The sequence below is a fragment of the Apteryx rowi genome, unplaced genomic scaffold, assembly GCF_003343035.1.
Source record: "Apteryx rowi isolate R43461 unplaced genomic scaffold, aptRow1 scaffold_263, whole genome shotgun sequence".
In the NCBI taxonomy this organism is placed as follows: Eukaryota; Metazoa; Chordata; class Aves; order Apterygiformes; family Apterygidae; genus Apteryx; species Apteryx rowi.
Window position 1 is genome coordinate 618539 of NW_020449008.1, and position 15113 is coordinate 633651.

The 15113-nt window shown below is 39.6% G+C and overlaps 1 protein-coding gene across 1 annotated transcript in view; it reads left to right on the plus strand.

Moving 5' to 3' along the window:
- The first annotated feature begins 33 nt into the window (after positions 1-33).
- The window catches only part of MPPED1 (metallophosphoesterase domain containing 1), a 65370-nt gene continuing 50290 nt past the window's right edge, over positions 34-15113 (plus strand). The window contains exons 1-2 of the mRNA XM_026067823.1: positions 34-109; positions 14772-15037. Coding sequence (XP_025923608.1) covers positions 14886-15037 — 152 coding nt within the window. The 5' untranslated portion in view covers positions 34-109; positions 14772-14885. The remainder of the gene's footprint in view (positions 110-14771; positions 15038-15113) is intronic.

A 15113-nucleotide genomic window follows, 5' to 3' on the forward strand; every position in this document is an offset into this window, starting at 1 on the left:
GTGGGGGAGGCGGGGGAGGGGAGGCGGGGGAGGGGAGGCTGGGCTCCCGGAGAAGGAGGCGATCGCTCGCACAAAATCCTGCGTCTTCAAAGCAGCCCCGGCAGGCAGGGTGAGTATTTTGCCCCCCCTCAGCGCCCCCTGCCCCTCGCGGGGATGGGGAGCGGGGGAGCGACCCTCGCGGCCCCCGCCGTGGGGTCTGCCCCCGGCCCCGGGCGGGGGGATTGTGCGCAGGGCCCGGTCCCTGCTGCCGGATCGGCTCAAGGCAGCTAGGTTCAAGCCTCCGCGCTGCCTTTGCGGCTGGGGACTAAGGAGCCGGGGGGGGATGGGGCTGCGTGTGCTGCCGTGCGAGGGTCTGAAACCCCCCCGTCGCCCCCCCCCACTACCCACCCCCAAGCGCGTCAGGGTTTTGCTTCTCCCAACCAAGCCTCCCCGTGGCTTCTCTTTGCTCCTTAAAAAAAAAAAAATGCCCCAAAGCTAGAGAGTGAGGCGGTCGGCGGGGAGGGGGGGAAGGGCTTCTCTGAGGAGCAAGGAGCTGGAGAAAGGCGGAGGAAGAGCCGCCGAGGTCCTCGCAGCGCCCCGCGCTCTGCCTCGGCGCTGCTCTGCCGGCGCCTGCCGCCCGCCGGGCTGGAGGCAGGGGGTGTGTGAAGGTAAGGGCTGTCACCGCGGCTCCGCCGGCCCCGGCCCCGCTGCGGGCTCTTCGCCGTGCGAGTGCGTGCGGTCACGGCGCGGGGGCGGGCGAAGGCGCCGGCCCCACGCGTGCCGCGCCGCCGGCCTCGGCGCGCCTGGAAGTTACTTTGTTCGCAGAGTTGCCGCGGGCGGGCGGGCGCGCCGGGACCCGCGGGCGCTGCGCCGGCCCTGCCGCCCCCCGCGGGCCGCTTCCAGGTGTCACCGGCGCCGCCAGCGAGCGCCCGGCACTGGCGCCCCGAGGAGAGCCCGAGCGCCCCTGCAGCCGCGGCTTCCCCGCGCGTAGCAAGAGGAAGGGGTGAGGGACGTGGAAGAACTTCCCTTTGTCACAGGAGAGGGTTTCAGTGACCTTCCAAAGTTTTGTTCCAGGAGGAAACAGTCCAGTAAGTTTTTCAAAATTCATGCTGATTTTCATATAATCTGTCGCACTGATGTTTGGTATCCAGCATGCACAGAGCGGTGGAACAGGGAGAAAAGATTTGGGAGGTTTAGGTAGTGATCTCATTGCTTTTAATATGTTGCTTTCTTAAGAGCTGCATTTTGGATGTTGCATTTTCACAAAGCTAATATGGAAAGCATTTATATACCTAGATATATATGGGTGACATAAAAGATAAAGACAGGAAGCACACAGAAGCTGGACAGATTTTAAACATTCAGTTCTGTTTGGGAAAAGATCAATAGTTGAAGATTTCTTCTTTCACAATCTGTATCTTGCCAATGTCATAAGTAAGAAATCTGCCAATACTCTACAATATTAATAGACATTTCAACTAGATGTTAATTCTGAATGAATTTAGTGAGTAATCTAGACTATAGTATAAAAGAGCTTTTGATATTCTGGATGAATTGATAACTAGACAAGATTATTAAACTTTGTGGTTGGCTTCTGATGAGGTAAACTCTCAATCATTCAAAAGAATAGCAGTAGATAAAATAATAATACAAGACTGCATCTTAAATGTGCATGTCCAAAATTTGACTACCATGAAAAGGCTATCTCTTTTGAGAAGAGTAGTTAAGGAGTCATTATATGATGGTAATCTGTGTTGTACTCGTACATAATAAACTGTTTCTTGATGCCAGGCACTGTAAATTGTCTGGCAGTGTACTATACAAATAGGGTTTTTAAATTTTTTTTTTACAGATTTTTTTGGAAATTGTTAAATGTAATGGCTATGCCATGTATGATACATACATAAATTGACTGATGTTAATTATTAGTCATGGCATTCTAATGGTATATTTAAACAGTTTTGGCTTTGCTCTTCCAGTTAATTTCATTGTCTCAGGCTATCTGAGACAGAAGAATCTTAAAATTTCTCTTTCCTTCTGAACATATGTTACTCCCTCTTTCTTTTTTCTCTTTGCTCTCCTTTGGCTTAATTTAAAGCAAAATGACCACTGAAAATACCTGTCCGAGCTCACATGAAGAAAAACGTCTATTTTAAAGACACATAAATGTTCTTGGTAGACTAGAGCAAACCCATCATGCGCTGTGTGAAAACCTTCTATTAAACCGGTATTTATAAGATACTTGTTTTGATATTAGTTTCTGATGCCAAACAACAAACATGAGAGAATGCAGAGATAAAACTGACACTCTGATCTTTGTTTAAACAGGATGTGCTTTTTATTTAGTACTGTGCGCTCATTACAGGAGCTGTCAGTAGGAATGTAAAGTGCATTTGAGTTCTGATTTGCCATACATAGCCTATTCTGACATTGATGTTTCTGCTTCTTGAGCTGATGATTCATAGCATATAGTGCTGTTTGTGATCATATTTATTTAACTGGATTTATTATAAGGAACTAGAAAAATTGTCCGGATTATGTCCTCTTAGGAACTGAGCAAGACCAGATCTGCTTTCTCAGGTGCAGTCTTCCTCACCTGAAGAGTAACATAGGAGGGGGCCCTGCTTTATTTTAGTAGAACATGTAGAGGCACATGAAGAGGTTACTATTTTTTAAGTCAGCTAGAGTTTTGCCAATGAATTACAAGGAAGCAGACTCAAATCCCATGAAACCAGGTAACTGCTTAGTCGATTATCCAAGCCGTTTCTTTTTTCAGACGTGGAAACAATAACAAATAGGGGACAAAAACAATGAGTTTGTAATTGAGAGTTTTGATATTTTGCACATAAAACAATTTTCATCTCAAATGATTAATAAACATAGTAAAAAGAAATCAATGCAGTCTATTTGATTCTTGCTGAACCTCATTTTGAAGAACAAGTGGGCCAATTTAAGGGTATGCGTGTAAGGTAATCTGAGGGATGATGAGCTTCTGCACAAGCTACTGTTATATTAAGATATATTAGACTCTTACAACATATATTTTGAGGTCTCAGCAGAAGATTAAGTATAATGCTGGCAACTTTAATTCACATGTTCTGGACTGTACACCAGGTTAGATTCCGTGATCATTGTCCATGGGTGAAATAGGGTCTTTGTCAGAGTAAGTGAAAGCAAGGTGGTCTCCAGTTGTKATTTCTAACTTTAATACATGTTCTAGGTTATGTTTCAAAATACAAAGAAGGTTAGTAATGTAAGAGGGTCCTATAAAATCACTTGACTGTTGTCCTTTGACTTCCTCTTAGAATGTCATCCTTTGAGCCTGATGTTATTGTAAGTAAAATACATGTGAATGTACTACTTGAGCAAGGTTGGAGAATGACAGTCCAGTATAAGATATATTGCAAAAAGGAGCAAAGCTGTTATGGTAATGACTACTCACCTGCTACTGTAGTGACCACCTCTAGAGGATGAAGTAGTTTGTTCTTTGTGACTGCTCACTGCTTGACCTCAGTGTTGAAACTGTCAACAAGTGTGCCAGTTTTGCTGTATTTGATATGACAGTGGGAATTATGTTAGGATTAACAAGTAACCATCACTGTTTATATGTAGTAACTTGCAGTCACAGTTGATTAAGGATTCATTACACTAACCTAAATACCAAATGCTTAACATTACTGCATTCAGTCACTATTTAAATAGCCAAAATCCCATTATCTACTGTGGGAGCAAGATTGGGTCTGTAAAGTCATTTAAGCATACTGTATTGTATATTACTATAGAGAGCCTTACTCATACTGCTGTAAAAAGGATTGGTTAGTTTTTTCAGATGTCTGTTTTCAAAGGTATGTGTAATACATTTCAATTTGAAGTATCTGCTCTAACTTGTTACATAGTTTTAGTTTATACATTTCTGCTAATAATAAGTTTACTATATATGGCATGTGTATCTTTTTTGAAAGCTATTTTTTATGCAGAATGCCCTCCTGATCTTTTAAGTTCAGTTCCTCTGCCATACAGCCAATCCAGCTTGCCTTATGGCAGATGAAGGTCTTGCCATTCAACCAAAGACTGAAGCCAGCAGAGCAGCTGTAGAAGCAGCATAAGAAGGAAATGATGGTTAATGATATTTTTGACTGTTTTTTCTCTGCCTTTTCCTAATGGGCTGTTTTGCTCCAGCTCCCTCTTTGCCAGCTCTCACAATCGCTTCGCTTTGTTTAACATGCTCTATACCTCAAACATTCTGCACACCGCTTTCTTTCTTATCGTCTTTTTCCTCCTCTCACCTGCTCCATCATATCCCATCTTCTCTCTGCTCTTGTCTTTTGTGGAGCTAATCCTGCTTAACCATTCCTTTCTTGGAAAAGAAAATGGAAGGAACATAATGTTTTGCCATTGCATCGATCATTCCTCTGTGTTGCTGAATTATTTTTCTCTCGTTTCCTTTGTTTGGTTTATGTAGACTGTAAGCTCTTTGGGGCAGATAATCTTTGTTATTCTGTGATTGTACAGTGCTTAGCATAATTTGCTCCTGGATCTCAGTTGGTCTGTGGGCTCTCATATAATAAAAATAATAAATAATAATACCAAGATAACTTTGACTTCGTGGAACAGCCTCTCTTCTGGTTTTTGATAGTAAACCAAAAAATTTCTTGCTTAGAGCTTATCTTCACTCTACTGCTGTTCTAAGGTGTATCTCAGTTTTGTCCCTCAATACATGTACTGAGTCCCTAGTGTGAGTAGTTTTTGGTAAAAGTTCAAGATATCTTGCCTAATGCAGGGGGGAGAGGACGAATTAAAACTCACCTACTGCCAGTAGTTAGCAATGTAGTACCTTGAAAAAGAACTGAAATAAAAAAAGACAGTTTAAACAGTTTCCGGTGGAAAATTCAAATTTGGAAACACCACCCAAAAATTGTTCTAGTTTCACCAAGTCGATCAAGTAAGGGGTAAGGGAAAAGAAAATCCAAAAATGTATAGTGGTTTCATTTGAATAATTTGGTATTTTCCTCCTAAATATCTGTTTGTTTTGAGTTCCCTTTACTTTTCACCCACTTAAATGTTTGGCTTTGCTTTAGCATCTTTTGGATCAAATGAAAAATTGTATTCAGCCCAAATAAATTTTCAGAAGAGTTTTTCAAACCTCCACAAATCAGGGGACTTAACAGTGCAAACAGTTGTGAACACAGCCATTCAGTGGCAGCGAGTCTGGTCACTGAACAACCAGCTGATCATCTTTGGTGCAGCCTGAGCAGTGCTTTACAGTGTGATAACCTCCATCTGAGCTGGCCTAGCTGGCATGGCGTAACGTGAGTGCGTTATCTCCGTGTAGCTGTTGTCCCGAATCTTATTTCATTTCTGGGTAGCCTCTTTAGCTTCAGAGAGCTCTATGATTTGAAGCGTCCCTGTGTGAGAAAGGCAGTGTAGGGCTGAATCCAACTGATGAACAAAGCAGCCGTCCATGTGAGGTCTGGAGAACATCCACAGATGTTTGACCTGAGTCTGCTCCCCCTCAAGGCTGTGTATCTGGGACTTCCACCTTATTATCTTTCCTCTCTCTTTTTCTTTGAAGGAAAGGGTGTTTAGTTGCCTCTGCCTCCCTGTCCTGTGAGCCTTATGGGGGGATCTATGTKGGCATGACTTTGTGAATAGGAGGAGTGGCCCCAAAACCTCTTGCGTATTTTTTCCTTATTGGTCCTGGAAAGGTTACCTGAAAAAAAAAAACAGGGCAAACTCACCAACTTGCTCCCTCAGTATTAATGGGGTGACATGAAGGATTCCAGTGGGGACGAATGTAGCTAAATGATTGAAAGGTGGAAACAACAAAATTTGTAGGACAATATACTTAATTTTCAAAGTTTTGTATCTGAGAGAAAAAATGTAACTGTTAAAAAGATTTACTCCATTTGTTCTGTAATTGAACTTCAGTCCTTAATGAAAAATGATGTGCTGATCTCAGCAGTTATCATTATAGATATACTTAAATTTAAGCTGTATGTGACTTTCCACCTGTTATATTGTGTATACTTGTGAGCTTATACTTTGGCATTTCATTCATCTTGAACTACAGGAATAGATTAGCCAGTTTTATTTTCCTGTTCAGGTGTATTAACATAGAGATCAGCAACCTTTCAAGAGTGGTTAGATTGTAATGTTAGATTTCTGTCTGAAATCAGAGGAGAATATTGGCAATAGAAACTTGGCCAAAGCTAAGAGATGCTTCACAAGCAGGGAAGACTCTGTAACTGCTTTATTGGTAGTAACTTGCCTGGGTATGAAGCAACAGTTCCCAGCTCCTGCCAAACTCGGAATATGGGAGTTGTTGCCTCTCCGACTGTGTGTTCCAGTTGTGCTGTGCCCCGTTCACATCCGCCCCCAGCCACCCCCTGACCTGTGCTTGCTTTGCTGATCGCTAAGCTTTCTCTGCTGGTGACCAAACCTGATTTTGAATCCTCACGTGAAAACTGATTGAACTGACTGCTAAAATAATCGTTTGCTCAGTGTTAGGCTTTGCCACATTCTGATATAATTTTGGTATCAGAGCAAACAGACTAAACCATGTGGGATGTATTCTGCTCTCAGATATGCATGAACAACCAAATGGGCCAAATTCTGTGCGTTTATGCACAATTCCAGTTGAAATCAGTTTGAATGACTTCTGTGGCTAAGGCAAGTGGGATTTGACCCAGTGGGGGTTGTACAGATGAAGCCTGGAAAATAAGTGTTTGGCCAGTTGTCACAAAAGCTGAAAAAAAGAAACAAAATTCTTCAGTTATAAATTTAAACCAAATCTTTGTTTCTTAAACATATAGTGTTTCAGTACTTATATGTTCATTTTCTAAGTAAATAATATTTCATTTTAGAAGATTCAAGAGCTGAATCAAATGGCAGACCCAAATTGCAGACTGAGATATACAGTCAAATCACCACAACCCTAATTTACTTCTGTTGGAATGTCCATTTTTAGTAATTTTTTCACATAACCTGTATTTTTAGCTATTTTTCCTTAGAATGAGTATTATCATTCTGGGACTTGTAATTTTTCTTGTATAAATGTATACCCATGATTTGCAGTAACATAACAGATTTTGAAATACTTCCAGAGATGAAAACAAATTTTTTAGAGTGAGGAATGAGTTTTGTGGCTTTTAGATATTTATTTAAAATTTCCTTCCCTAGAGGCAATTACTTAAATAGATTAGCTACCTCTGCAGGTATTTGGGGATAAATACAGATAATATTGAGCCAAACAGTATATTTCTGAGGGAAGAGAGTTGGTTTTACCTAAGAAAAATGTATCCATTTAAATATCCAAATACAGTGTTTTATACATTCAGCCAAGATCATATGTAGGATTACAATAAAGCGTATAGCTTTGGAAAATGCTCAGTCTGTTCGTACATCTTAAAGTATTGCAGATTTAAATCTAAAAATCTATTGGTTATATCGTAAAATGGAAGTTTAAGGTGAAAACAAATATTGTTAGATTGTGTTTACTTTTTAAATTGAATAAATGAACAGTTATCTGTATGGATGAGAACTTGATTTAGAAAATGATACTACTGATAATTCAAAATAAAATTATATCTCCATGAAGAGAAGATTCAGTTACTGTAGTTTTGGGAAACTATATAGGGAAAATAGAAAAAGTAATTTAAAGTCATAGAATCATAATTCAAAATGGGACTAGCTAGGAAAGCTTCTAAGTGGTAACTGCTTTAAATCAATACTGAATTAGATTTCATAGTCAAATTACTGTAGTTTTCATGTTTTCTGAATTCGTTCAGCTGTTTTTCTGGATGCCTGGTCAGAACTTTGGCATATAGTGGGTAAAATATATCTGTTGAGGAAACTCCACAGAAGTGAATGTAAGGGCGTAGTTCCAAAAGACAGTTTAGCTATCTCATTTCCCTTCTATACTACTTGCCATGTCTGTATAATCTTTTTATGACAGTTTAAGCCAACAAGTATGTTAGTGTTCTTTATAAATAAAGTAACGAGAGAAACATGTATAATACTTATATTTGAGAGCAATGGAGGAAAACTAATTTGAAGAAAAAATTAACTTCAGCAAAGAATTTTGTCATAACATATTTGACAGGTCATTATAATCAGCAAGGGAGAACAATGATGTGTGTTTTACCTTGATGAGAAATAACTTAGGGGATTTTGTTGTTGTTTTCTAATGTGGGTTAAGGTAATTATAATTACAGAGAGATAAGAGGTTTTATTTAAGTCACTGATTTTTTTCACATTAAAAAACAGAGCTTGCTYAGTACCCTGTAGATCTGCAGTAGCAAATCTGTGATATATACGATGAGGCACTGAAGTGTTCATTGATAGGAGAAACAGAAGTTCCTAAACAGAAAAGGATAGATGCTGCATTTCTTCTCTTCGAAGTCAGTAGGATTTGAGGCATACAAATAACGCATAATTATGCCCACTGGTTTTGGTATATGAATGGGAATAGCTCAGACTTTCTGACAGAAAAGATATGGCCATAGCACTGAATATTATTTAACTGATAAAAGTTAGCAAAATCAGATTCATTAGCACAAAAAAAAATCTCAGACATGTATGTTTTAAAAAGACCCTCCAAAGGGTCCCCTTAATAAATCATGGTGATGATATGACTCCTTTAAGCAGAATCCACTAAGGAGAGCTGAAACTGAGAAACAGGATGCTTAAGATGTCTGTCAATTAAAGATACACCTGAAACAAAGGTTTTTGAAAATAAGGTTTTATAGCATAGCAAGGCATATGTGCTCCTGCTACCAGATGAGAAATGTGGAATCCACGGTAAGAGCCACTGTAAAGAGGCATTTGTAAGGGTTTTATTCAGATTTTTGACCTTAAAACAACTTGACAAACTTGTATAGCAGTATAGCTGCATGTTGTGCCCTGAGAAGCAGATGGTGCAATATATTTTGCCATCTCATAGCACTCACTGAATGAATTGGTGAGTGCATTCCAGTTTTTGGTGGAGATAAATCTGCATTACAAAACTCACTCTAATTCGTACATTTATTTGCTGCTTAAAAACAGAGATTTCTTAGAATGCGTGGGTATGGAGTTGGAGCTGCCCTTCAGTAATGTTTTCTCTAGATTAGGTCTGAGACACAAAGGCAGCCCAGGGAAATATGCCAGATCTAATGTGTGTGCCAGGCCCTCTGTGTGTGCTATGTCTGTTCTGCGGATAGAGGACTTCAGGCTTGAAGGCTGTCACCCTGGCACATTTCACGAGAGCTAAACTGACATTTAGAAAAACTAACAATCTCAAATGCCGTACTGCTTCTGTAGCTTAAGTAGGGTTAGGTTTCCAGGCAGGATTTTGTAGATCATTAAATTCATAATGTAGAACTCCGGGAAGTTTGTAAGGTTGATAAACACCTTAAATGACACCACAGATTATAATTCAGATATCATCCAGGAGTTTTTTTATTTAACACTCTATTTTAATTCCCATTGACACTAATTGCAGGTACATAAAGCATTTGCTTTGGCAAAAGTGGGCTTATAAGTGCATATTGCAGTGCTATACACTGCAGTTTTATTTATTTTTTAAAATGCAACTGGAAATGTTTCTGTCTATGACGAATCGTATTCCTTTAGAAAGCCTAATGATTCTATCAGTAGAAGTGTGCACGATCAGCCTTAATATCTACAAGTGTCTCGATGACATTTGATTACGCTGCCTTCCATTTAAAGTCCACAAGTATGTTAAGAGCATTCAGATGCCTCACTGTCGAGTGAATCCAAAGCAGTCTGCTAAGGGAAGACTCGGTGGATGTGGTTTGCCAGGATTTGCATTCTGTTTCTTTCAGAAAATGAAGAGGAGGAAGAGGAGAGTGTATACCTTTGGAAAAGCTTTCAGCTGCAGAATGATTTGCCTTGCTCATCCATTCCCACAGAATATTGCCTTTTTAAGGATTATTTCACTGTTCATTTCCTGATGGCAGAACTGAAGATAGCAAACTAATTCTATTGACTGGTTTCTAGCTGGAGTATGTGAAACGTATTTTAGACAGCAAAAACCCATTAGAGTTTTTAGTCTATTTCTCATAGTAAGTAATTGCTTTACTGGTTCCAGTATATTCCCTTATTGCTGGGCAGTCCATAACACCTTTTTTGGGTGGGTTTAAAACAAAAAAGTAGTAGTTTGTGATAATGAAGTTACACTAGAGGTTATAGGAATGTTGCTGTAACAATTGGGACCATTCCTGCAGAAAACACTGTGGCATTTTTGTTTGTTTAAATAAAGGATCTACTTCTCCATATGAAGGATGAGCTGACAACTCACAAAGAGCAGTTTCTCCTCGGTACAGGGAAGACCTGAACCCTTGACCAAGCTCTGGGTAGGGTTTCTTGTTAACAGTGTCCATGGTTTGCACAAGAAGTGAATGTATGACTATATCATCTGTAACAAACTCTCACACACTTCTTTAAAGTATTTTACTGCTGCCATGTCACTGACTTTTCCTGAAAAAATATGACTTTGATGATTTATAGCCGCATGAAAACATCTTTTTTTTACTATTACATTTCATTTCTCCATTACATCCCCAAATCCCAGCTTGTCAGACTCTGTGAAAACTCTCATCTTTTCTGTAGCTACATCTTTGCCACTGATCTGGTACCAACCTTCTCTTCTTTCCTGTTGTTATCTCACAATTATTTGTGCAACTGTTTCTCTTCAACTCTTGCCATGGTGTATTCTGCCCTCACAGTTTTTTCGTAACCTTGCAAAGGGCATTGCTAAACAGGTGTCTCCTTTGCAGTTTTGTCTCTTAATCTGTAACTTCTTTGGGTTGTTGTATTATCATCATTGTCATCATTATTTTGTCTTGGTTTAACTGTTATTTCCAGTGACATCTGCTTAAGCCATGGTGTTTTCAAGTCTAGGTGCTTATTTTCTTTTGCTGGAATAATTGTCAAAAATTCTCAGTATTGTTCTTAGGCTTGAGACAAAGAGTAGATGATGGAGGGAACAGTGGAGATGATGGAGTAAGGTGTGGTGAGAGACAATGGGCAAGGGAGTGAACTGAAGGATGAACAGAAAAGAACAGAATCTGGGAGCAAGGAAGTGAGATTAAAGTAAAATGTTGGCTTGAAAGAGAAAAAAATTAGAAACAATATACATAAAAAGGCTGGAGAATTCGTGTAAAATAGAGGGAAATAATTGCAGCAGTTATACAAGAAGGCTTTGAGATAAAATTAAGGGAAATTTCAGACTGAAAAAGTCAGGAAGTCTTCATACAATGATTTATTTGAGGAATTAAATATATGCCTGGGTTCAACCACCTGCCTAGTCCAGTAATTCCTGAGGAGGGATGGCATAATGCAAATACTCTATGGCCTGATCCAAAGCCTACTGAAGATCGTGCAACAGTGTCTGTTTTATACAGTGGACTGTGGATCAGGGCTCTATGGACATTTGAACACAGACTAGAGAAAGCAGCAGAAAAATAATGTACGGAGAACATTCCTGACATCAGTAAAAAGAAGGCTTAGCTGATTTAATAGCTTTTTCTCAGTCTGTGATTCTAACAGCCAGGTTTGTGATATTTATTTTAGTATTCATGTTCTTGCAGTCCTTTTTACATTTCTCTCTTTTTCCCTGGCAGACATCCCGCAGCTCCATAAGTCTGGGGGAAGAGGGTGGTTAGCATGTTGTTGCTGTGGGGATTCGAGTCTTAATGCTCTATGTTGGTAATGTTGGGCATATAATTTTAAAACTTGCATGCTATAGCAGCAGGTAATTATTTTCCTGCTGCATTTCACACTCTGGTTTGGGAAAGGAAGAATTTTCATATTATTAAAAGAAAAAAAAAGTTATAATTTTGGGGACTATTGGAAAGGAAAACAGAAAGAGGAGAATAATGGGTGTCAGTCTGGTTATCAGTCAAGCTGGAAAGAGACAGCTTGTTCTGTCGAACACCAAGAACGTTAGTAGTGAGCCAACCATTTATGCAGGAAGGCAACCCTAGACTGAAAGGTAAGGTTCAAAGACATCTGTGTATGTTTCTGAAATGAGCTTGAATAAAACTCCCTACTGAATTATGCTTACTGATTATGTATGTTACAATATTCTGATTTTTGTCTAGCACGAGCTGTTTATGTGATTGCTATTTATTCTATTTTTATGGCAGGAGCTGGCTCTTTGTTTTTTTCTCCTGTCTTGGATGCTTTTTGTGTCCAGGGTTGACATTGTGTGACTGTCATTTGGCAGAAGGCTCAGCAGTGCTGCAGCATCTTTTTTTTTCTTACCTCAAGTGAGACGTGTTGGCTTCCTGTTTCCCACATGTTTATATGGTGAACTTCTTGCTGAATGTCTGTGGCTGGCATCCTCACAGGCTGGCCTAATGCTGTGATTCACACACTCTCCCATGTACAAGGAGAGATTTCCCACTTATAAGGACTCTTCAACACTAAATGGTACATCAGCGGCGTACTTGCTGTGGTTTGTTTCTGTTTGCAAACTAAGTGGAAGAATGGTTCTGAAAGGACTGTGAGTTAGTTTGTGTTGGTAAGTGCTGTTTTCCACTTACCCAGAAAGAGGAAGCAGAGCATGAACATGGATATTGGGATACCTAAATACATCTACTGTTTCTGCAATAGGTTTGATGTATAACTTGAAAGAAGTCATAAAAGATAGGACCCAAACAGTAGGCTGACAAAAGTCATGTTCTTAGCGGTTGTAAGCACTGGTAACTTACTAAGCCCAATGGGTGATTCTAGGTCTTATTGGGCAGTACCTTAAATCCTTGTAACAGCAGTTCAGTTGTGTGTAAAATGGGCATAATCCTCGAATTATAAAACACAGGCAGTTGTTTTCAGGTAGTTTGAGGGCCCCACGTAGAGCTGTAGAATCAAAAATTATTAATCGTACTGTAGAATATTTCTAGAAGTCACCAGTTCTAATAGTTTCTTTCAAACAGAAGTAGGTGCACTTAGAACAGCTTGCCCCCTATAAAATCTCTGACCTTGCTCATACAAACTTCTTTAAAAATGCATCATTTTATGCAGGAAGCTCCTCAGGGAGGGTTCCTCACATCTGCCATCTTGATTTCTTATTTCCTAAATGCAGCAATTTGTACTTGATTATTCTTACAAGGATCATGCCTCCCTTCCTTCCCTCTGCTCTAACTCATTCCATTCTGCTGCTTCGTAGCCTGAACACAGCATCTGAGAGTGTTTAAAATCCAAAATTTTCTTCACTGTTATTCTAGCATTTTCTTACCAATCATTTCTGGGGGAGGCATGAAGGAATCTGCTCTTTTATTCTCAGACTGTTTTCCTGCAGGTTGTTAGTGATAGCAAGTTGTCATCAATTTACAGCCATTCAGCAAGTAAAATGCTCTGAACCTCTCATTCTGGTTTTATAAAGGACAAGATTTCTCAAAACAAAAATACACCACCACTTCTTGGAGCACTTAATATCTTTAGTAGTTAGGCAAAGGACTGAAGCTCAGATTTCTGAAAATGCCTAGGTGCTTGACTCCCACTAGAACTGAATTGGACCTACATATCTATAAATAGCTTTAACAATTTTTGTGACTATGAAGACCTTCCTCATCCATCACTCTTGGTACCATCAGAATGGCAGTAAGATACATTAGCAAGGTCGCATGAAGAAACCTGCAGTCCTGCTTTCCAGAAACTGCACATATTCAGTCAATCACTGTATTCTAGCATGGTTTTTAATTAAATGCATTACTTTTGAAGCAGATTATTTATATTGGGCAGAAGAAAAGAGCACTTGCTAGCATGAAAGTAAATATTTAAGTTAGACAACTTTTAGAAGGGATGCAAAATTATTCTGTAAAAATACCCAACCTTATTGCTTATAATCCATTTTTTATTAAAACTGGGAATAAAAGTAAAAATCACATTTAAATTGCTTTCTGATGTTTCTAGGGGATACTCTTTGCATTGCAGTAGGTTTCACTTTCTCGCCCTGTTTGCAGTGCTGTTGTTCTAGACTTGTATAACCTTTGGGGAAAATTTATTCCTAAACATAAAACCTGTATTGATTTTACTTTTTTATATTTAATACCGTTTATCTGTGTGTTAGCCCTCAAATCACTTTCTTTGCCAGTGAATCTGGAATTTGGGGCCACTGCTGTCTGAGAGGATGTTGTGTGTGATGGGGAGAATCCCTCATGTCTGTATCAGAAGTTCTTTCAGTGATATTAAAAACCAGGAGCAAGTACTGACATGTGCATGCAAGGCCAAGTTTGCTCTGTTTCTTAGGATGTAAAGAAAAACCACTCACAATACACCCCTTAATGAATGGCGCAGACTTTCTGAAGAATTGGTTAAAATGATTCTTTTTAACTAACTTGCATTTTAGTCATCTACAGGCGGGTACTCTGTGTCAGGTTTGTTTGTTTTTTTCCTTTGAAGGTGCATATCTATAAACATTCAGCAATGCAGTCAGAGGAAAGATAAAGTAAATGATTGTGTTGACAAAACATTATAATTTGACATACCATTCTGAAGAATAACTGCCTTGTGTTTTAGATTTGTATTAAGTGTTTGAACTTTTTGAGCTATTTGAACAAGTTACCCTCTGTGTTCTTTTGCAAGTTTACTTCCCCTCCCACCTTCCATCCCTAACTCAAGTATATTCATCAAATTGCTGAGTTGGAAAGGTTTGTAATGAGTTCTTTGAGCTGTATGTCTTCCTCCCTCCATATCCCCCCTTAATCTTCATCTGACATTAAATAAAGCAAATCCCAAACAGATTAACTGTCAAACAGTTATGCTGCATCTCTTCAATCTGCTTTTAGGTTTTCCAAGGGGGAGTGTGCTGATTAGGTAAGGAGATGTCATGGTCTTCTTCTGTCGATGTAGGAAGATAGCAGATATGATCGCCTGAAAAAGCAGAACTACTCAGTGCAAGCATGGCTTTCGCCCAGTCACACATTATGGCAGCTAGAAGGCATCAGCACAGTAGACTCATAATTGAAGTGGATGAGTACAGCTCAAACCCCACACAGGCTTTCACGTTCTACAACATTAACCAGGGACGTTTTCAGCCCCCACATGTGCAAATGTAAGTATTATAGTTTTGTTACTGCTCTAGCACAGCCTTCTGAATTGTTATTGCCTTGTTGATGTGGTATTTGATG